The sequence below is a fragment of the Cebus imitator genome, unplaced genomic scaffold, assembly GCF_001604975.1.
Source record: "Cebus imitator isolate Cc_AM_T3 unplaced genomic scaffold, Cebus_imitator-1.0 Scaffold496, whole genome shotgun sequence".
Taxonomy (NCBI): Eukaryota; Metazoa; Chordata; class Mammalia; order Primates; family Cebidae; genus Cebus; species Cebus imitator.
Genome location: NW_016107811.1, coordinates 1060186 through 1080629, shown reverse-complemented (window position 1 = coordinate 1080629; position 20444 = coordinate 1060186). Strand labels below are relative to the sequence as shown.

Below are 20444 nucleotides of genomic sequence, written 5' to 3'. Positions count from 1 at the left end.
AGCCACCGTGTGTGGCATTTTAATGATGGCTGCCCCAGCAAACCGCCGCGAGGCCCACACCTGTGCCGGGAGTGCGAGCACTGAGGGTGGTACTGGAGCGGTGCCGACAAAACCCATTAACGCAGATTTGGGAAGTCTGCATGGGGCGGGATGCTGCCTTCCTCACAGGCTCCGGGGGAAGCTGAGGCTGCAGGCCTGGGGACCACACTTTTGAGCAGACAGCGCCTAGAATGGTGGTTCCCAAACTTGAGGCTGCATCAGAATCACTGGCGGGGCCCTGTCCTGGAGTTTCTGATTTTGGGGGACAGGGTGGAGTAGAATTTGCCTCTTCCTTTGCCATCCCGGAGCCAGTCATCAAGGCCAAACTTAAAGAACCACTGGCAGGCCGGACACAGCGGCTCACGCCTGTAATCCCAGCATTTTGGGAGGCTGTGGGTAGATCACAAGGTCAGGAGTTCAACACCAGCCTGGCCAGCAGTGAAACCCCGTCTCTACTAAAAATACAAAAAATCAGCCAGGTGTGGTGGTGCCCACCTGTAATCCCAGCTACTTGGGAGGCTGAGGCAGGAGAATCACTTGAACCAAGGTGGTGGAGGTTGCACTGAGCCGAGATCACACCGCTGCACTCCAGCCTGGGTGACAGAGCGAAACTCTAGCTCAAAAAAAAAAAAAAAAAGAAAAGAACCACTGGCCTAGTTTTCTAGGTCGAGTGAAGCCAGGTTGCAATTGAGGAGTATTTCTAGGAAAACAAGGAAACTTCCCAAAGAGATCTTGGCCAAGAGGGGCACGAGTCTCCAAGGCTCTGATAGTCTGCTGTGATTTCTTTTCCTAAGTGTTTACTTTCATGCCTGGTTTCTACTGACCATTCTGTTTCGACTATTTTCTTATCAAGGGTCCCCCGATTGCATAAGCTTGAGGCCCACGTGCAGGCCCCCCTGCCTGTGAAATGTTCCCCCAGCCCCGTAGAGGGCAGCATCCCGGAGGCCGGGGATGGAGCGAGCGGGTGTGCCGGTCCGGCCGGGGACCCGGACGCGGGATTTGCGTCGTCTCCTGCCCAGCACGGCTTTTCCTCCGTGTTGTCTCGTGACATGAGCCTGGTGAGTCACTGGTGGCTGTGTGGTGAGGCTGAGACCTTTGAATATTGAGAGCGGAGGCCCCAAGGGGTCAAATGACTTCCCCGAGGCTAAGTGCTAACCTTCAACTAGCCAACCTTCCACCTTCCCCCAGGGGCAGGCACCCTCTGCTTCCGCCTCTGGACCAGGGCTGGCGGCACAGCGGGGAGGCCCCGTGGGACAGCCCTGCAGACCCGGTCTCCTGTCCACGGCCCACCCCAGTCAGTCTTCTCTGAAGAGCTGGGACTGACCAAGAAGAGGCCCACCTTGAGCCTCTTCCCACTGAGTGGCATGAGTGGCAGTGGGAGCGCCTGCTCTTGGCGAGATCAGGGCTGAGGGGTCTGCCCGGGGCTGCTGCTAGGGGGAGCCTCTGGCTCTGGCCTGGGCCCGGAGCAGCTGGTCTCTCCTGACTCCATGGAACCCCCTCCTGCCTGCCCAGTTCACAGCCAAAGCCAGAATCAGCCGCCAGCCAGGCTTGGCTACACATCAGCCTTTATTCACACCCCTCACCACCCAAGGGGGCCAGTAGACACAGCTGACCCAGGGACTGGGGGGACCCCAACAGGGAAGGAGAGTTCGGTGCATGGGGCTCCCTGAGAGCACAGGAGAGGAGACAGGGCCCGGGAAAGGCAAGGCAGGCCCTCCAGAGACACGAGCACACACGGGCCCGCGCTGGCCAGATGAGGCGATGGGTCATTCTGCTGTGAGGGCACCTGTCCCCATGCCTGGGAGAAGGCGGGGCGGGGGGCAGGAAGGACACCATGCTGAGAATGAGGCCTCCCTTCTCTGGGAGCAGGGCCGTGGCAGGAGGCATGAGATTCTGGAGGAGGCAAGGTTGTCTCAAGGTGGTCCGACCCCTTCAACAGGGCCCCGGGAACAGTGCTCGTGAGGACAGCCCTGCCCTCCATGGCAGCTCAAAGCCTGCAGCCAGGCTGCCCGAAGCTCGTGCCACAGTTCTCCTGGAGTGGGAGCAGGCGGACAGAGCTTCGGGTAGGGGAGGGTCAGCTGGAGAGCTGGAGCGCCAGGGGAGTGGGCGGCGCCTGCGGCTTCTGGGGGCTGGGCTGGCTCCATACCTCACAGGCGCGCACACAGCCGCCATGCAGGGAGAGGGCAGTGACAGGACAGAGCCACTCACCTGTCCCAGAGTTGCCCCCAAGGGGTGTCAGCAACCCCAACCTACTGACCTGCTTTGGGACCACAGGCTCTTCTAGTGCAAATGAGGCCCAGAGAGGGCAAACGCTTTGCTCAGCAGCCACAGGAGGCTGACGTCACCTGTCACGTAGGGCCGGGGTGGGCCTGAGGGATGAGCCAGGTGGTAGGTGGATGACACACTAGGTCCCCTCCTGGCCTCTGCCCCACCCAGACCTCCCCTGCATAGCTACCAGAAGATGACCAGGAAGAGCAGAGCAGCCCTGAGTCGTGAGAGTGTGGTCAGGTGCAGAGGAGGCAAGGGCCCGGATTTTCGAAACTTGACTGCAATAGTCGAGTCTGAAAATGATGCACTCTGCACACACATACAAGACACACACACACACACACGAATCCACGCACATGAGGCACACCTGCCCATGCTCTTGGTCTCTGGTTGCACATCCACATCCACACCCCTCCCACTCGTGTATTCGGATGCCCTCCAGGGCCCACCTCCCACCCAGCAGAGACTCAGTGCCGACTGCTGACGTGAAGGGTGTAGAAAGCCCAAGGCTCAGGGACGTAGATGACACCCGGGTATTTCTTCCTGAGCACAGGGTCATTCCACAGCCAGGCGACCCACAGCGCCACAAGCAAGAGGGTGAGTGCGAAGGAGGAGAGGAGGAAGAGGCCGTTGCTGTCCAGGAAGAGGCGTTTGCGCTGCTGGTGCAGGACGAGGGCCAGCATGGCGAAGAAGGTGAAGATGAAGAGGATGAAGATCTGGCCCTCGGTGACCAGGTACCTGGAGAGGGCAGGGGTGGGTGAGGCAGTGGCCGCGGCAGCCCTGTCCTGCCCGGCATCCCTCCCTGGCAGAAGAGTCCTCTGGTGCCAGCGCTTGGTGAACTGCACTGCTCTCAGCCGCAGTCCAGGGGCGGCGTATTAATTTAGCTGCCACAGTTACTGTTTTTTACATGTTGAGTTTGTTGCCAATATTTAAATAACCTGCAAATGTGTATTTCTGGCTTTCCTGGTCACATTAAGTTTGTATTTCCACATGACAAAAACTGACTAGGGGAGAAAGCAACGAACAATTGCCACTCCCACTGCAGCCACCCCCGCGCCAGTACGCCATGGGTAACACGGGCAGGAAGCTCTCTAACGTCTTTCCTTCTCACTGTAGCTGACACCCATTCTTTTTTCTTTTTAATGAGACGCTGGAGTGCAATGGCGTGATCTTGGCTCCTGCAACCTCTGCCTCCCAAGTAGCTGGGATGACAGGCATGCACCACCACACCCGGCTAATTTTGTATTTTTAGTAGAGATGGGGTTTCTCCATGTTGGTCAGGCTGGTCTCGAACTTCCGGCCTCAGGTGATCCGCCTGCCTCAGCCTCCCAAAGTGCTGGGATTACCGGCATGTGCCACCGTGCCCGGTCTCCCATTCTTTTTAATCCCCAGGGAGCATACAGATGAGCCCCGGTGGGTGTCTCAGCCACACAGGGGCAGGCCAGAGAGGGGCTAGAGATGGGCCAGGAAAGGAGGCCCGGTTCATTTTGAGGGAGGCCTCCCATCAGAGAAGGGCCCAGTCCTGCCCCAACCCGGTCCTTCCCATGATACCCACAACCCCAGGGTGACCTGTCTCCAGGGCAGAAGTGACAGAGGAGGGACAGGAGACTGGCTGAGGCCTGAGTCCTCTGCGATGGGAAGAAGAGAGAGCCCCAGGCCAGGAGCCCCTATGCCATGAACCCCCATCTGTCTTTGGCCTCTCCACAGTGCTTTACATTTGACAAAGTCCCTCTCTCCCCTCAGCATCTTCATCGTCTGAGAGGGAGACAGGCAGGTATCATCATCCCCATTTCACTGAGGCAGAAACCGTGGCCCATCACAGGGCTTGGTGTTAGTGGGGGACTGTCCCAGCTTCAGAGCAGCACTGGGGTTCCTACACGGGGCGCAGAGAGAGGGGGGCTTGAGGATGCAGAGACTGCGCACCTCACCCTCTCCTCCCACCTCCCTGCCACCCCTAGGCCTGGGCTTCCTGGAAGCAGAGGCTACCACAGGGCGCTGTCACGGTCCCCACTAGACACTAGAGGAAGCAGGGACCCAGAGAGGGCCAGTCTCCCCGCCCCCTGCCGGGGCCCCACGATTCTGCAAGTGCAGAATTCTGCTGCGGTGGCTCGCTCAGTGCCTCTGCCTCTGCCCCCCTGCTGCCGACATCCACTCACCAGTAGTACAGGCCACTGGGTGCCACCAGGAGCAGGGCAGGCCCTGGCATCAAGCTCGCGGCTTTAGAAGCAGTAAAGCAGCCGCTGAAGTACATGAAGAGGATGAGGAAGAAGGGGATGTACCTGTGGGGGGAAGGCCAGTGCCTTAGAGGCCTGCTCTCGGCCCTCTTCCCCGCTGCCTCTGCACCAGCTCCCATAGGGTCCCATGGAGTGCCACGTCATGGTTTACAAATGCCCGGCCTGGGTGAGAGGCGCTCCTCTCCACCTGACCTTGCCCGTGCTGGGTGTCAAAGATGGGACAGACACAGGAAGGCAAGGCACGTGTGAGTCAGAGGCCCAGAGGCATCCACACCGCCCAGGGAACCTCACTAGCTCTGTGGGGGGAAGGGAGTGTCTGCGGGGGAGTGTGTCTCATGCACCACAGACACCAGCGGCCCAGCCCCACACCAGCCTGGAGACAGAGGCACCTCTGGGGTGAGGTGCCTGAGGGGATGGAGGATGGAGAGGATGGAGGTCTGAATGTTAAAAAAAAGAGAACAGGCCAGGCGCAGTGCCTCACGCCTGTAATCCCAGCACACTGGGTGGCTGAGGCTGGCGGATCACCTGAGGTTGGGAGTTTGAGACCAGCCTGACCAACATGGTGACATCCTGTCTCTACAAAAAATACAAAAGTAGCTGGGCATGGCGGCGCGCGCTTGTAATCCCAGCTGCTCAGGAGGCTGAGTCAGGGGAATTGCTTGAACCTGGGAGGCGGAGGTTGCGGTGAGCTGAGATCACATTACTGCGCTCCAGCCTGGGCAACAAGAGCGAAGCTCTGTCTCAAAAAAAAAAAAAAAAAAGAACAGCACCTGTGGGGGCCTCTCAGTGAAGCGCCCCACCCCCGCCCCGGACATCTCACCCCAAAATGCCACCCTCTCCCCTCTCCACACGCTGGTTCCCTTGCTCCCACCTGTGCTGACTTTCACCTGTATACCTACTTGCCTCTTCTCACCCGGACCTGCTTCCTGCTGGAGCTCCAGCTCGCCGTTCTTAGCCTCTCCACCCTTCCCCAACCTTCCGTGGGAAAAGCCTCTGGCAAACGCGAGGGAAAGATAGCAGGGGGCCTGTCCAGGGACCCTGGACCAGCTGAGCCAGGAGGATTGACTTTGCAGGGCCTTAAAAACCCTGGAAGGGCCCGCGCGGGGTGCACGTGGCGTCAGCACCAGCTCCAGGGCTGGCCCTCAACTCCCAGCTGTGACCCTCGGAGCCCTCCTCCCTCTGGCCTCAGTTTCTCCTGGGTAAGATGGGAGGCTGGAACAGATGAAGCCTCCCAGTCTGGGCCTGGGATCTCCTGAGGCTGAGGCCACATTTCTGAGGTCTCCCCCGACTGCAGGGAACAGGGTAGGTGGGAAAAGGCGCTCCCCTGGGAGTTCTGAGGAGGGGGGAACGCTAACAGCATGCCCCTCCCCAGCCTAATCCAGCTGGCTCCCCCCAGCTTCCTCCACTCCCAAAAAGCAGGCCAGACACGGGTCGGGGGTCCCTGGCTCCGCCCCCACCCCCTGCATCGCCATCTGGGGTTGTTTATCAGGGACACGTCCTCCTCCCCCACCCTCTGTGCTCAGGCTTGGCGAGGGAGGACCACAGCCGCTCGCTGACCTCTGCTGGCCGCTGCAGGCACTGAGGGCTGGGCGGGGGCGGCGATGCAGGCGAGAAGCCGGGGGCCCAGGGCCTGGGACTGCAGCTGGGTCTCCAGGGCAACCTCAAGGAACAATCTCACTGGAGGCTGAGCCCACAGCCCTTTCCAGGGGATGAGACTCGGCACATGGAGACCTGCGGCCTAGACAGCCTTGCCCAGTGTGTCCCTGAGGCCAGTGACGGAGCTGGCCTGTGGCTGGGGCCCCTGGGATAGACAGACAAGCCCATCACTCACCACATGCAGTGGCCCAGGTACTCATCATAATAGTAGAGCAGCTCAAAGGAGTCGATCTGAGGGAGGCACGGGCAGGGCAGAGTGGGAGAGGGATGCCATTGTCAGTCCAGGGAGGTGCTGGGGCCCCAAGTATCCCCTCCGACCACCCTCCTCCAGTCCCAGGCCTCACCCACTGCCTGGTCCCCTACCCCTGGCCTTGCCCTCTGTTAGGCCCAGGCAGGTGCCAGTCTGTGCACCACTTTCTAAGAACCCTTGAGCATCCTAGCTTGGCCAGGTGAGTGCCCTCACCTAGCAGAATGCCTTTAGTGGAAGGACAGGTGCGGCGAGGGGTGGGGGCAATTTCTTCAGCCTCCCAGGGCAGACTGTTCCCCAAGGGCTTACAGGCAGGGAGCAGGAGGTGGCCTCACCAGCGTCTCCGGTTTGAGATTCTTGATGATCGGGTTCTCACGGACAGACAGGTGGTGCTGGTAGCCACTGAAGAGCAGGCGGTGATTGACAGAGTCGCCCACCAGGTGGATGCTGGCACCCATGATGAAGACGATGATGCTGACGTAGATGATGGAGCGAGGCAGGGTGCGGGGGGACCGCTCGATGAGCTGGGGTTCAGAGTGGGGTTGCCAGCATGACCCCACCTCCATCATAGTATATGACACCCTCTGCTTCCCGCCTCACACCTGGGGTGGGATGGACCCTTCCAGCTGGAAAGCCACTCGGAAAAGTGGTGGGTCCGTTTTAGCAGGCCAGCCCAGACTCCAGATCCTCCCGTGGCACCTATGAACCCAGGAGGGGCTAGGGAGCAGCACTACCCCACTTTACCCAGGGAGGAAAAATATCCAGAGGGCCAAACTCCTTGCACAAGGTCAAGCATGAGCTGTAAACTGGAGGGGACAGCCCTGGCTGTGTCCCTGGGTGGCTGGCCCATCCTGCTGAAGGGACCCTCTGATTTCCGAGTGACTGGTCCACAGCAAACATGAAGAAAATGTCAGCTATTTAACTGAGAAAATGCTACTATTTGACTGAGAACACACTGGAGTTCTGAGATTATACCCCTCCTGTTTCTGGAGATTTGAAATATCTGTCAGTACAAAATGATGGTGACAGTAGATGGTGATACAGGCTGAGTATCCTTCATCTGAAATGTTTCAGATTTCGGATTTTGGAATATTTGCATATAAACAATGAGATGTCTTGGGAATGCATATGCAAGTCTAAACATGAAATTCATTTGTTTCTTTTTTCTTTGGGACAGGGACTCGCTCTGTCACTCGGGCTGGAGTGTAGTGGCTCAAGAGATCCTCCCCCCCTCAGCCTCCAGAGCCGCTGGGACTACAGGTATGCAACACTATGCCGAGCTCATTTTTAAATTTTTGTAGAGATGGGGTCTCACTGTTGCCCACGCTGGTCTCAAACTCCTGGTTTCAAGCAATCCTCCTGCATCAGCCTCCCAAAGTACTGGGATTACAGGCGTGAGCCATCATGCCTGGAAAAATTTGTTTATATTTCATACATGCCTTATACACATAGGCTGAAGGTAATTTTATATAATATGTTAATAATTTTATACATGAAACAAAGTTTGTGATAAGTACTTATGCGTGGAATTTTCTTTTTTGAGACAGAGTCTAACTCTGTCCCCCAGGCTGGAGTGCAGTGGTGTAATCTCAGCTCACTGCAACCTCCACCTGCTGGGTTCAAGAGATTCTCCTGCCTTAGCCTCTCAAGCAGCTGGGACGATGCACCAACATGCCTGGCTAATGTTTTTTGTATTTTTATTGGAGACAGGGTTTTGCCACGTTGGCAGGGCTGGTCTTGAACTCCTGACCTCAGGTGATCTGCCTGCCTAAGCCTTCCAAAGTGCTGGGAATATAGACGTGAGCCACTGTTCCTGGGACTAAGTTTTTGTTTTTGTTTTTCTGAGATGGAGTCCCACTCCGTTGCCCAGATAGAATGCAATGGCATGATCCTGGCTCACTGTAACCTCTACCTCCCGGGTTCAAGTGATTCTCCTGCCTCAGCTTCCCGAGTGGCTGGGACTACAGGCGCCTGCCAGCATGCTCAGCTAATTTTTTTGTGTATTTTTAGTAGAGACGGGGTTTCACCATGTTGGCCAGGCTGGTCTCCAACTCCTGACCTCAGGTGATCCGCCCGTCTTAGCCTCCCAAAGTGCTGGAATTATAGGCATGAGCCACCGCACCTGGCCAGTTTTTTTGTGTGTTTTTAATGGAAATGGAGTTTCACCATGTTGGCCAGGCTGGTCTCGAACTCCTGACCTCAATTGATCCGCCTGCCTCGGCTTCCCAAAGTGCTGGGATTACAGGAGCGAGCCACCGTGCCTGGCTAAATTTTCCACTTGTGGTATCATGCCAGTGCTTAAAAGGTTTCATACTTTGGAGCATTTTGGATTTGAGATTTTTGGATTAAAGATGCTCAACCTATAGTAGTTTTAAAGCCCTTACTTGGCAGAGTACTAAGCCAGCAGTCCCTGCTCTGTGCTCCCAGTGACGTCTCAGGGCTCTCCAGGGTGGAGGATGGAGTTCAGCTGCTGGTGCCGCCTCTCCTGCCACCTGGCTACTTCCTGTCTTCCCAGTGGGCCCCTGACCTCTCCCTGGACCCCTATTCACCCCTGCCTCAGCTTCCCCAAATGTTTTAGGGTTTCCCAAGCACAGCCTTGTCTTCAGGTCCTTGTATCTGTACACCTCTCTGCTTCCCCACGCTGGCACGCCAGGCTGAGGCCCAAATCAAAAGCCCTTCTTTGGGGGGGGCCTTTTCCATCCTTCCCGGCCACAGGCAGCTCTGCCTCAGGCCCCAGGCCCTGGATATGCCGCTCTGTCACAGCCTGCACCCCGCAGCAGCAGGCAGGAGCATGCTTGAATCAGCACACAGGGCTTAGCATCACCTTCCTGCCAGGTGTGCAAAGAATGAGGATGACAGGAGAGAGTGGGGGCCGTGGGGCACATACCTTGAGCAGGAGAAAGGGCGTGATGACGTTGTAGGCCATGTGGAAGTAGTCCCCCACACTGGGCTTGCTGAGTGGAAACCATTCCAGAGGGAATACCAGCTGGGAGCAAACGGAAGAATGAGCTCACCTGGGCAAGCTCCACATGGCCCTCAGGCCTCAAGGAAGTCTGCCCCAAATGCTGCCCACCTCACCCCCCCTCACCCCTTGCTTCCATCATGTACACTTAATTCTTTCTGTGATCTCTGGACTTCTTGGCAGCCCTGGGACAAAGGTTTATCCAGACAGGAAAACTTGAGTCCCAGAGGAGGTAACAGACGTTTTCCCAGATGCAGAGGAGATATAATTCCAGGCAGGGCCTGACCTTGTGCCCCTCACCCATTAGATACCAAATAAATGGCCCTGATAGCAGCTTGGGAGTTGGCAGGCTCCTTGGGGACTCAGTTGTGGCACCAACTTGCTGGGTGACCCTGGGCTAGTCCTTCCCCTCTCTGGGCCTCGGTTTCCCCATCTATAACACAAGAGAGGTGCCCCAGAGGGCCTACTTGAACAGTTTGTGTTTTGGCATTCCAAGATGAGTCTCCTGACTGCTAGGCCTTGGTGTGGAAAGTGTGCTATCCACTATGTGGAGGAGCTGCTTCCAAACCAGGTTCAAAGTACACATTAGGAGACAAAGTAGAAAATAAGCATGCTCTACACGGTAGCTTCAACGTTTCCTTCCCTATCTCCCCAGACAGAGGCAGGCAGGCTGGGCAGTTCCTCCCTTAGAATGCCCTCTCCTCTGAGCCCCAGGCTTGTCCAGGCCAGCATGAAAACCCCTATGCAGGGTCAACGCATCTCACAATCCCCCAAACTGTACTCCTAGTATCTGTTGGTAGAAAACGTATGTGATGCGCAAACGTTTCAAGGAAGGATTTAGATGGTTACCTCTTTTAACACAGAGATGCCACATTGGATAAACTAAACCTGCAGAAATAAAACTCCCAGAATGCAGCAATCTCAATCTCTCTCTCCTTCTCTTATTAAGTGTGCATGTGTGGATCTGTCTCTCTGCCTATATCATATACATACTTGCTAAAATACTCTTTGTGATAGCAAAATACCAGAAATAGGCTGACTCTTCAGTCAAACAGGAACAGCTGAATCCATGATAGTACTTCTTACCATGGAAGGTTAAGTAGCCCTTAACAGAAACAATGCTTTATATGTACCGACATGGAGAGATATCTATAATATATTCCATTTTTTTCTTCTTATTTTGATCCTCCTGCCTTGGCCTCCCAAAGTGCTGGAATGACATGTGTGAGCCATCATGCCCCACTGTATGATATACTCTAAAGGAAAACAAGCAGGTTGCAGAATAAAGTATAAAGCAAAATCTCATTATGGTTAGAAGGGAAAAGGATATATACATGTGTTTGCATGAGCAGGGAAAAGAGTGAAAGGGTGTTCTCCAAACTGTCAGCAGTGGGACAGGAAAGGGGTAGAGGGAGTGTAACACTTCTTTATGTTACAACTATGACATGTTACTTTTATAACTTGTAAATGTTTTTGTTTTTAGTTGTTACAAAACTGCAACTATTATGCATACATTTGAAAATCTCTAGAGTATACATGAGCTTTCTGAATGTCTACTCTCCACCACGTCCCACTTAGCGTTATAGCGGTCACAGTATCTCTGACCAGGATGGGGGAAGTGATCTGCCCAACAGGCACTGTTATGCCAGTAGAAGCTGAGTCCTAGTGAGTAACGGGAGCCACGAGCCCACTCCTGGCCTCACCTCTCCCTCTCCCTGGAGCACCAGTTTGATGGGCAGCTTCTTTGGCACCCAGTATATGGTTTCTTCATGCTGGAAGAGACATCCAAGCAGCTGGTCCAACCAGTCTTCTTGGAGAGGACAGAAATGAAGCCCAGAGGACAGTGACTTGCCCAAGGTCACCCATAAACCCAATCAGATGCCCCGACTCTTGGCTCAATTCCTCTTATTTTTCCACATTTAAAAGGCAGCCTTCAAAAAGTCTGCAGGAAGAAGAACCAGCACCCACCATCACTCCCTGAAGGCACTGCCAGGGGAGTCTCACTCTGTCGCTAGGCTGGAGAGAAGGGTGCGATCTCGGCTCACTGCAACCTCTGCCTCCCTGGTTCAAGCGATTCCCCTGCCTCAGCCTCCCAAGTAGCTAGGACTTCAGGTACAAGCCACCACGCCCAGCTAGTTTTTTGTATTTTAGTAGAGATGGGGTTTCACCACATTGGCCAGGATGGTCTTGATCTCCTGACCTTGTGATCCACCTGCCTCAGCCTCCCAAAGTGCTGGGATTATAGGCGGGAGCCATTGTAACTCGCCTGACAGGTTTTCTTTATGCCCATCAAGTCTTTGATTCCAGGTTGACAAGCTCGCTATTGACTAGTCAATCTGCATGTCATTTAGGAAACGTCTTTCTCCTTAAATATTCCAGGTTGCTCTACAGTATCCACAATTTCTGCTTAATGGCTATGAAACATTCTCTATAATGGGCATAGCAAAACTCATTTACCCAGTCCCTAATGCTGGACACTCAAGTCTCTTCTAAGGTTTGTCTATTATAAACACCACTGCAAGGGACATCTTTGGGTTAGAGGAAGCTGCTGTCTTCTTGCTGATTATATCCTTGCAGGCAGATTCTTGGAAGGGTGTTACTGGATCAGCAGGGGTGAACAGATTAGGATTCTGGATATTTATGTGACAGAGAGTTCAACCTTGTCAGGAAGGGGCTCTGAAGTCAGAGGGCCTGGGCAGATGCTGGCCTCTCTGCTTGCCTTGAGCCAATTACTTTTTTTCTCTCTCCTCAAGTTTCCTCATCTATAAAATTGAGATTGGCAATAGTGTTGATATGAGAATTAAATAAACTGAAACACATAAAGAGCTTAGAACAGAGTAAGCATTTGATATGTTAGCCACTATTCTTACCTTGCTATAATTATTATTCATTCAATAATAATTGAACACCTATTGTGTTAGGTACTATTCTAAGTACTACTTATAATCTTGCCAAGTTGTTACTTACGAATTATTACTGCTTTCCAAAAGGGCTTTGCTTTTTGTTTGTTTTGCTTTTTGAGACAGGGTCTCATTCTGTAGACCAGGCTGGAGTGCAGTGGCGTGATCATGGCTCACTGCAGCCTCGACTTTCCAGGCTCAGGAGATCTTCCCAGCTCAGCCCCTGAGTAGCTGGGACTACAGGTGCACATCACCATGCCCAGCTAATTTTCAAATTTTTTATAGAGACAGGGGTCTCACTATATTGCCCTGACTGGTCTCAAACTCCTGAGCTCAAGTGATCTTCCTATCTCAGCTTCCCAAAGTGCTAGGATTATAGGCATGAGCCACCATGCCCGGCCCCAAAGGGGCTTTGCTAATTTGCATGATCACTAGCATTTACAAAGTGCCAGTTTCGGCACTGGATATTGTTATTTTATTTTATTTTTTTTGAGATGGAGTTTCACTCTTGTTGCTCAGGCTGGAGTGCAATGGTGCAATCTCGGCTCATTGCAACCTCCACCTCCTGGGTTCAAGCAATTCTTCTGCCTCAGCCTCCTGAGTAGCTGGGACTACAGGCATGCGCCACCATGCCTGGCTAATTCTATATTTTTAGTAGAGATGGGGTTTCTCCATGTTGGTCAGGGTGATCTTGAACTCCCGACCTCAGTTGATCCACCCGCCTCAGGCTCCCGAAGTGCTGGGATTACAGGCGTGAGCCACCATGGCTGGCAGGATGTTGTTATTTTCACACTTGAATTTGCTGAGTGACCTTCGAAAAGTCACTTACCCTTTTTTTTTTTTTTTTTGAGACGGAGTTTCGCTCTTGTTACCCAGGCTGGAGTGCAATGGCGCGATCTCGGCTCACCGCAACCTCCGCCTCCTAGGTTCAGACAATTCTCCTGCCTCAGCCTCCTGAGTAGCTGGGATTACAGGCACATGCCACCATGCCCAGCTGAATTTTTGTATTTGTAGTAGAGACGGGGTTTCACCGTGTTGACCAGGATGGTCTCGATCTCTTGACCTCGTGATCCACCCGCCTCGGCCTCCCAAAGTGCTGGGATTACAGGCGTGAGCCACCGCGCCCGGCCAAGTCACTTACCCTTTATCTTCCAGTAAACTGAGAGAACAGGCCCGAATGCCTTCATAATCTTTTGGCTGTCTGACTATGGCCCGTCAGGCAACTGCCAGCAAGTTAGGTGGGAGAGGTCTGGGGAACGTGAATGGTCACACTGTGCCCCCTCTACCAAATAATGACACGTGGTGATACTTCACTGAATTTTCTTCACATTCGTCTATTTATTATGTAGCTATCGCCTGTCAATTATCTATCAATCTATCAATCATCCTTCCTCCCACTATAAGCAAGGGGCACTGGTGCCTTTCCAGCATCAGTCTCTTCTATGGAGACCACCTCTGTATACTAAAGGATGAAGTAGCCTTGGAGGGCAGGGGATGGTTTTACTGGATGGCAGTACAAATTACGCACAGCTCATAGTCATATATAATATGCAAAACCAGCCTACGTGCTTCAACTCCAGAAAAAATAATACTATCCCAAGGTACTGGGGAAGGATGCGGGGATGCTCCACTTCCTTTCCCATACCCTTTTGGCTGTCTTGGTGATTTGGATAAACCTGGTTCACCTGCTTCCAGACACAGGCCACAGGGGGTTACAGTATTACACTATGACTTGTTCAGGACCACCCCATGAGAGTCGGGGCACAGTATGACTCTTCAGCCCCGCCACTTGCTGGCAGTGGTCTGACGGGCCAAGTCACGGAGCTAAGGATATGAAGGCATCTGGGCCTATTCTCTCAGTGTACTGAGACATAAAGGAGAAGTGACTTGTCTAACTAAGGTCACTTGGCGAATTCAAGTCACACGAAGTGCCCTCAGTGCTGGTAAGGGCCCTGTGTACCGTTTTACACTCACCATGGCAATGGGGCGCCCAAAGTCCAGAACCCAGTTCTGCAGCGTGAAGTAGAACCAGAGGTCGAGGTGGAAGGGAGCCGCGCGGGCAGCCTCGTCAGGGCTGACAGAGCCGTGCCTGGAAAGGAACCAGAGGTCAGCTCTTCTCTCCTCCTCCACCAAAATCTCCTCCTGAGATTAGCCACAAAGAGGTCTGGGGATGTGAGGACAGGAGGAGACACACACAACTGAGTTCTAGGGATAGGGTTTTGCTGGAAATACTGGGGTCTGGCCCTGTGGTCAAGGGGAAGGTGGACTTCAGCTGCCCTGACCTTAGCTTCCCTGTGATTCAGGAAGGAAACAGCTAAACGGGCATAACTGCTGAGCGTTCTCTCCTACTGAATGATGGAGGAAATTGAGTATGGCAAAGCGTGCAATCATGGCTGAAAAGCATAAAACATGATGATGGATGACGGCAGGGACCTGCGTTGAGCACTTAGTATATTATATTCCAGGCACTATTGTTCCCTGTTTAGATGTATTATCTCATTTAATCCTCACAGAAACCTTTTGAGGTTGAAATATAACCCCCGTTTTACAAGTGACAAAACTAAGGCCCAAGAGGCTCAATAACTTGCTCAAGGTCACACAGCTAAGGGTTTAAACCCACATGATTGGGCTCCTGAGCTTATACTTTTAACCTCCATCCCATAGTTGGGTCCATCGTGATTGGCCTATGGGATGGGCGTGTGACCAGAGCTGGGCCAATCAGAGCCCCCAGTGAAATGTGCCTTAGAGAGACTGAAACAGATAGGGCCTCCTGCCCCCTTGATTCCAGCACTATGAGGTCAGGTTGGGCTGCTGGATTTCTCTTATCAGCAGTCTACAGTGGAACCCGAGGAGCCAGCAGAAGCAAGGTGATGTGAGAGACACAGCAGGAAGGGGGGTGCTGCCATGACACGTCTTTGGAGGCCTGTCCCTGACACGAAGCACTGGTCATCTGCTGTTCACAGATGCACTAAACTTCCAGGACCAGTGCTGCCTGTTCTGGGAAGCTTTTCCCAAAGCCCTGCCAGCTCACTGCAGGGAGCACTTCAATGCCAACTCAGTGTGGCCATGACATAATGGGGCTGGAGTTGTATACTCCCATCTAGACCCTTGAGAACAGGGGTGACCTTTAAGGTTCTTCCAACTCACCCACCTCCCTATCAAAGTCCAAATCCTCTTTACAGAGTCCCTGCAATTACTTGCACACCTGCAGTGACAAGCAGCCCAACACCTCCTAAGATGACTGACGTGTGAGGTTCATCGTCTCATTTGTGCCAAGAACAGGCACCATGTACCACAAATCTGTATTTCTCCAGAGTTCTGAGCTCAGGCCCTGGTCCCTGCTCAGCAATTACTGCCTGCTTAAAACAGTCACAAGGACCAGTTACTCCTTTTCTTTTTTCTTTTTCTTTTTTTTTTGAGACAGAGTCTCACACTGTCACCCAGGCTGGAGTACAATCGCACAATCTCGGCTCACTGTAACCTTGAGAACAGGGGTGACCTTTAAAGTTCTCCCAAGGTTCAGGCGATTCTCCTGCATCAGCCTTCCGAGTAGCTGAAATTACAGGCACCCACTACCACGCCTGGCTAATTTTTTGTATCTTTAGTAGAGACAGGGTTTCACTATGTTAGCCAGGCTGGTCTTGAACTCCTGACCTCATGATCTGCCCGCCTCGGCCTCCCAAAGTGCTGGGATTACAGACGTGAGCCACCGCGCCGGGCTCTAGTTAGTCCTTTTCTAGTGGCAAACATCAGCTTAGAGGCACTGCAAAGACTGTCTTCTGTCAATACTGCTGTTGCTGCCATAATTTTCCGGGATCCCTTCTTGCCAATTCCAAGGATGATCCCTACTGGCTGGTAGAGTACCCCCACACAGGGAGGCAAGCTCTTGAGGGAATCTCATTTTCTGGTGGCAGGCAAGACAGGTTGGCAGGCCTTCCCTAGGTCAACTAAGTCTTCCTGTCCCCTCTATTCAGTACTTCCCACCCCCTCATTGAACACCAGCTGTGTGCAATGCTAGGACTTTACCTGCACTATCTCATCTAATCTGTGCATCTGCTTCACAGTTGAGGATACTGAGGCTTAGAGGGATTAGGTGCTCTTGTGTTGCCCAGGTTGGCCTTGAACACATAGCCTCGCCTCCTCAAGTGCCAGGACAACTGGCCTGAGCCACCGTGGCTTCTGGGATTAGGTGCTAAAGCCACCCATGTAGTAAGGAGCTGTGGTGACAATTCCTTTGTCAGGCTATTTCCCGCCCCCTGCTTCTTCTGGTAAAACATGATATTTCCTTGGCCACAGTAAGGGCCAGTGACCTAGGCTGGCCCAATGGGACTTTTCTAACTGGAGGTGGGGAAAAGAGCTCCTTCCTTTATGGCGCTGGGTTCTAAGAGTGCAAGCCCAGGACTGCCTACAGCCAAGGTTCCACCCTCAAGAGACAGCCAGGTAAGAATGAAGCAGCCTCGCACAGAGGATCAGGGAAAGGGGGAGAAAAAGCGCTGGCACTGTTCGTGTTCCCAGTTTGTGATCTGGCCATATGAGCCAACACATTCCTTTTTGCTAAGGATGGTGGAGTTCACACTGGCTTTCTGTCACTTGCAGCCCATTCATCCTGAATAACACACAGAATTCAAACCTGGGTTTATATTAATTCAAGACCTGTGCTCTCAACAGCTTGCTATTTTGTTTTTTGTTGTTTTTTTAGAGACAGGGTCACCCAGGCTGGAGTGCAGTGGCCTGATCACAGCTCACTGCAGCCTCGACCTCCCAGGCTCAAGCAATCCTCCCACCTCAGTCTCCTGGGTAGCTGGTACTACAAGTGCATGCCACTATGCCCAGCTAATTTTTTTTTTTTTTTTGTAGAAATGAGGTCTCACTATGTTTACCAGGCTGACCTCAAATTCCTGGGCTCAAGTAATCAACCCATCTCGGCCATCCAAAGTGCTGGGATTACAGCTGTGAGCCAACAGCTTGCTATTCTGTTTTTGATTACTAGGCTTATCAGGAGATCAAGTTAGAAAGGGATCAGCGTGGCCTAGAGCAATACACAAAGCTTGCATAAGAGAAGGGAGCCTCAAGGCACAGAGGGACGAATCTAACTAGACAGAAAAGCAGGAGAGCAGGGGAAAGGCCTGGGGGTGGAATTGAAGATGCTGCATGGAGCCGGATAAAGAGAAGGGAGGGGCGGCTGGATCTTCAGGCTGGACAGATATTCAGTAACCGTGAGGACTGCTCAGTGGTCTGAGACCAGTGACCAACACAGAGGCCCTACCCAGCTCCTTCCTCAGTGACCATCAGGGTAAGGCCTCCAAAAGCAGACAGTGAGAGAAGCGTCTGCTGCTGAAATTTGGAGGCCTGCTGGGAACAGGACTTATAAAAGGAGCTGTGTCTGGAAGGCTGTGGTCCAAGGCTATTTTTGCCGGCTATAGGCGGGGTCTCTGGAACCAAAGGGAGCACACGGCTCTTCTTAAAATTGAAGGTGTTTATGCCCAAGATGAAACAGAATTCTATTTGGGCAAGAGATGCGTTTATGTATACAAAACAAAGAACAACACAGTGACTCCTGGTGGCAAACCAAACAAAACCAGAGTAATCTGGGGAAAGGTAACTCGGGCCCATGGAAACAGTGGCATGGTTCGTGCCAAATTCTGAAGCAACCTTCCTGCTAAGGCCATTGGACACAGAATCCGAGTGATGCTGTACCCCTCAAGGTCAAGGATTTAAACTAATGAAAAGTCAATAAATTGGATTTGTGCTCTTGTTAAAAAACAAACAACAAAAAAACAGACAGTGATAACCTACAGGCCCAAAGAACTTGGGTGGAGAAGGAGATGGCCTTCATTCAGTGTCTTGCTCTGATACCGACAAACTGGGCACAAAGTGGGATGTTCTCCATAAGAAATAAAGGGATTTTGAAAGCTGAACACTTACATGAGTGTATCTGGAAGTTATGGGTACCCAGAACATACTAGAGGCCCAGCGACTGTCTCCTGCTCCACCTCAGGAAGCACCTTGGTCGATAAGAATCCCTGTCATTAGTACAGCCTAACTTAGTAGGACAGGCCAAAAAAAAAGGAGGGGCACTGGGGCCAGTGGCTCATGCCTATAATCTCAGCACTTTGGGAGGCCAAGGGGGGCAGATCACCTGAGGTCAAGAGTTCGAGACTGGCCTGACCAACATAGTGTCTGTTATATATAAACGTATAAAATTAGCCAGGCATGGTGCCATGCCCCTGTAATCCCAGCTACTTGGGAGGCTGAAGCAAGAGAATCGCTTGAACCCGGGAGGCGGAGGTTGCAGGGAGCCGAGATCACATCATTGCACTCCAGCCAGGGCAACAAGAGTAAAACTCTTTCTCAAAAACAAAACAAAACAAATAAAAAAATCATCTCTAAAAAATAAAAATGAAAATTAACTGGGTATGGTGGCACACATCTGTAGTTCCAGCTACTCAGGAGGCTGAGGCAGGATGATCACTTAAGCCTGGGAGCTTGAGACTTCAGTGAGCTACAACTGCACCACTGCACTTTAGCCTGGGTGACAGAGGGTGAAAAAAAAATGACCCATTTTTTTTCTATCACCCAAAAAAAGCAGGCGCGTAGGGCAGATACTCAGCACACAGCTTGCAAATCAAGATTAGACTGGGTGCAGTGGCTCATGCCTGTAATCCCAGCACTTTGGGAGGCTGAGGTGGGCAGATCACCTGAGGCCAGGAATTCAAGAGCAGCCTGACCAACATGATGAGATCCTGTCTCTACTAAACAAACAAAAACTAGCCCAGTGTGGTGGTGCATGCCTATAATCCAGCTACTGGGGAGGCGGAGGCATGAGAATCACTTGAACTCCGGAGGCAGAGGTTGCAGTGAGCTGAGACAGCATCACTACACTGCCTGAGCAACACAGCAAGGTTCTGTCTCAAAAAAAAAAAAAAAAAAAAAGACTGATGAGCACCTGCCTGGTTTTCTTCTCTTGGAACTCTGCCCACGGGAGGCAGATCATGGAACAATAAAGGCATCCTCTCCCCCAGCTCCTGTCCTGGGGATGAGCAGCCTCAAGCCTGTCCCAAGTTCCTGGCTCCACAGACTTTGCACACGGAGCCCCCAGCCTGTGCCAGCCCTAGGTGTCAATCACTAGCAAATGCTGCTGAGAACAATGGGGATGGCACAATAGCAGGTAACCCGAAACAAGGTTATTAGACTCTTCTCCCCTTCCCAGCTTTACAAGTCTACCATATGGTGACAGTGACACCATGACAGTTGAGGAGTGCGTGCCATACACTTAAAATACTCCAGGCGGTCAGCAGCATCTGCAGGGCTGCCTGGCAGAAAAGGAAGGGGTTTCATCCTGAAGAAGTCAAGCAATGACCCACAAATGAGGAACCACAGAGAGATTAGTTTTGGTTCTATTTAAAGAATGGTGAAATATAAGAAAATGAAAAGCCTGAACAGAAGAAAACTGAGGAAATGAAGGCAAATAATGAGAGAATAAAGAAAGGCAAGGAGAAACTCCAAGAAAAACAAAAGCAACATAAGAAAGCAAATTTAACTGGTAGCATTATTTGGCTCTATTGGAACAATATATACATGGCTCAAATAATGTACACATTCTATATTAATTTTCAATGTGTAGAGTCAATTCACAGATAACACATGGAAGAGAATTATGATTTTAAAGTAGCAGATAAATATAGTCTACTTTGATAACATGAAAACAGAAGACAGAAGTTGCAGGAAATGGTGAAGAAAGTTAAAGTTTAGGGTGGGGACTAATGTCCTCTTTTTATTTTTTGAGACAAGGTCTTGCTCTGTCGCCCAGGCTAGACTGCAGTGGCACAGTCCTGGTTCCTTGCAGCCTTGACCTCCCAGCCTCAAGCGATCCTCCCATCTCAGCCTCCTGAGTGGCTAGGACCACAGAACGGCATATGCTGCCATGCATGACTACTTCAAAAATTTTTTTATTTTTCCAGCAGGGCGCGGTGGCTCACGCCTGTAATCCCAGCACTTTAGGAGGCCGGGCGGGTGGATCACGAGGTCCAGAGATCGAGACCATCCTGGTCAACATGGTGAAACCCCGTCTCTACTAAAAATACAAAACATTACCTGGGCATGGTGGCGCGTGCCTGTAATCCCAGCTACTCAGGAGG

At 52.4% G+C, this 20444-nt stretch overlaps 1 protein-coding gene, 1 long non-coding RNA gene and 1 pseudogene across 4 annotated transcripts in view; 2 read left to right on the top strand and 1 right to left on the bottom strand.

The window, feature by feature from the left end:
* The first annotated feature begins 953 nt into the window (after positions 1-953).
* LOC119468800 lies at positions 954-7663 on the top strand. The gene is made up of 3 exons (XR_005197572.1): positions 954-1097; positions 2861-3041; positions 7622-7663. It is a non-coding gene; the product is annotated as an uncharacterized LOC119468800 (long non-coding RNA).
* Positions 1588-20444, bottom strand: part of CLN6 (CLN6 transmembrane ER protein) — a 22001-nt gene continuing 3144 nt past the window's right edge. For 2 of the 3 annotated variants that reach the window (XM_017513589.2, XM_017513591.2), the window contains exons 2-7: positions 14281-14395; positions 9332-9430; positions 6780-6968; positions 6373-6428; positions 4464-4586; positions 1588-3045 (exon numbers count right to left, since the gene is read on the bottom strand). In XM_017513589.2, coding sequence (XP_017369078.1) covers positions 2775-3045; positions 4464-4586; positions 6373-6428; positions 6780-6968; positions 9332-9430; positions 14281-14395 — 853 coding nt within the window. In that variant the 3' untranslated portion in view covers positions 1588-2774. Of the gene's footprint in view, positions 3046-4463; positions 4587-6372; positions 6429-6753; positions 6969-9331; positions 9431-14280; positions 14396-20444 lie in introns of all 3 variants that reach the window. The other variant, XM_017513590.2, reaches the window with a different exon arrangement.
* Positions 17626-18039, top strand: LOC108292614 (annotated as a pseudogene).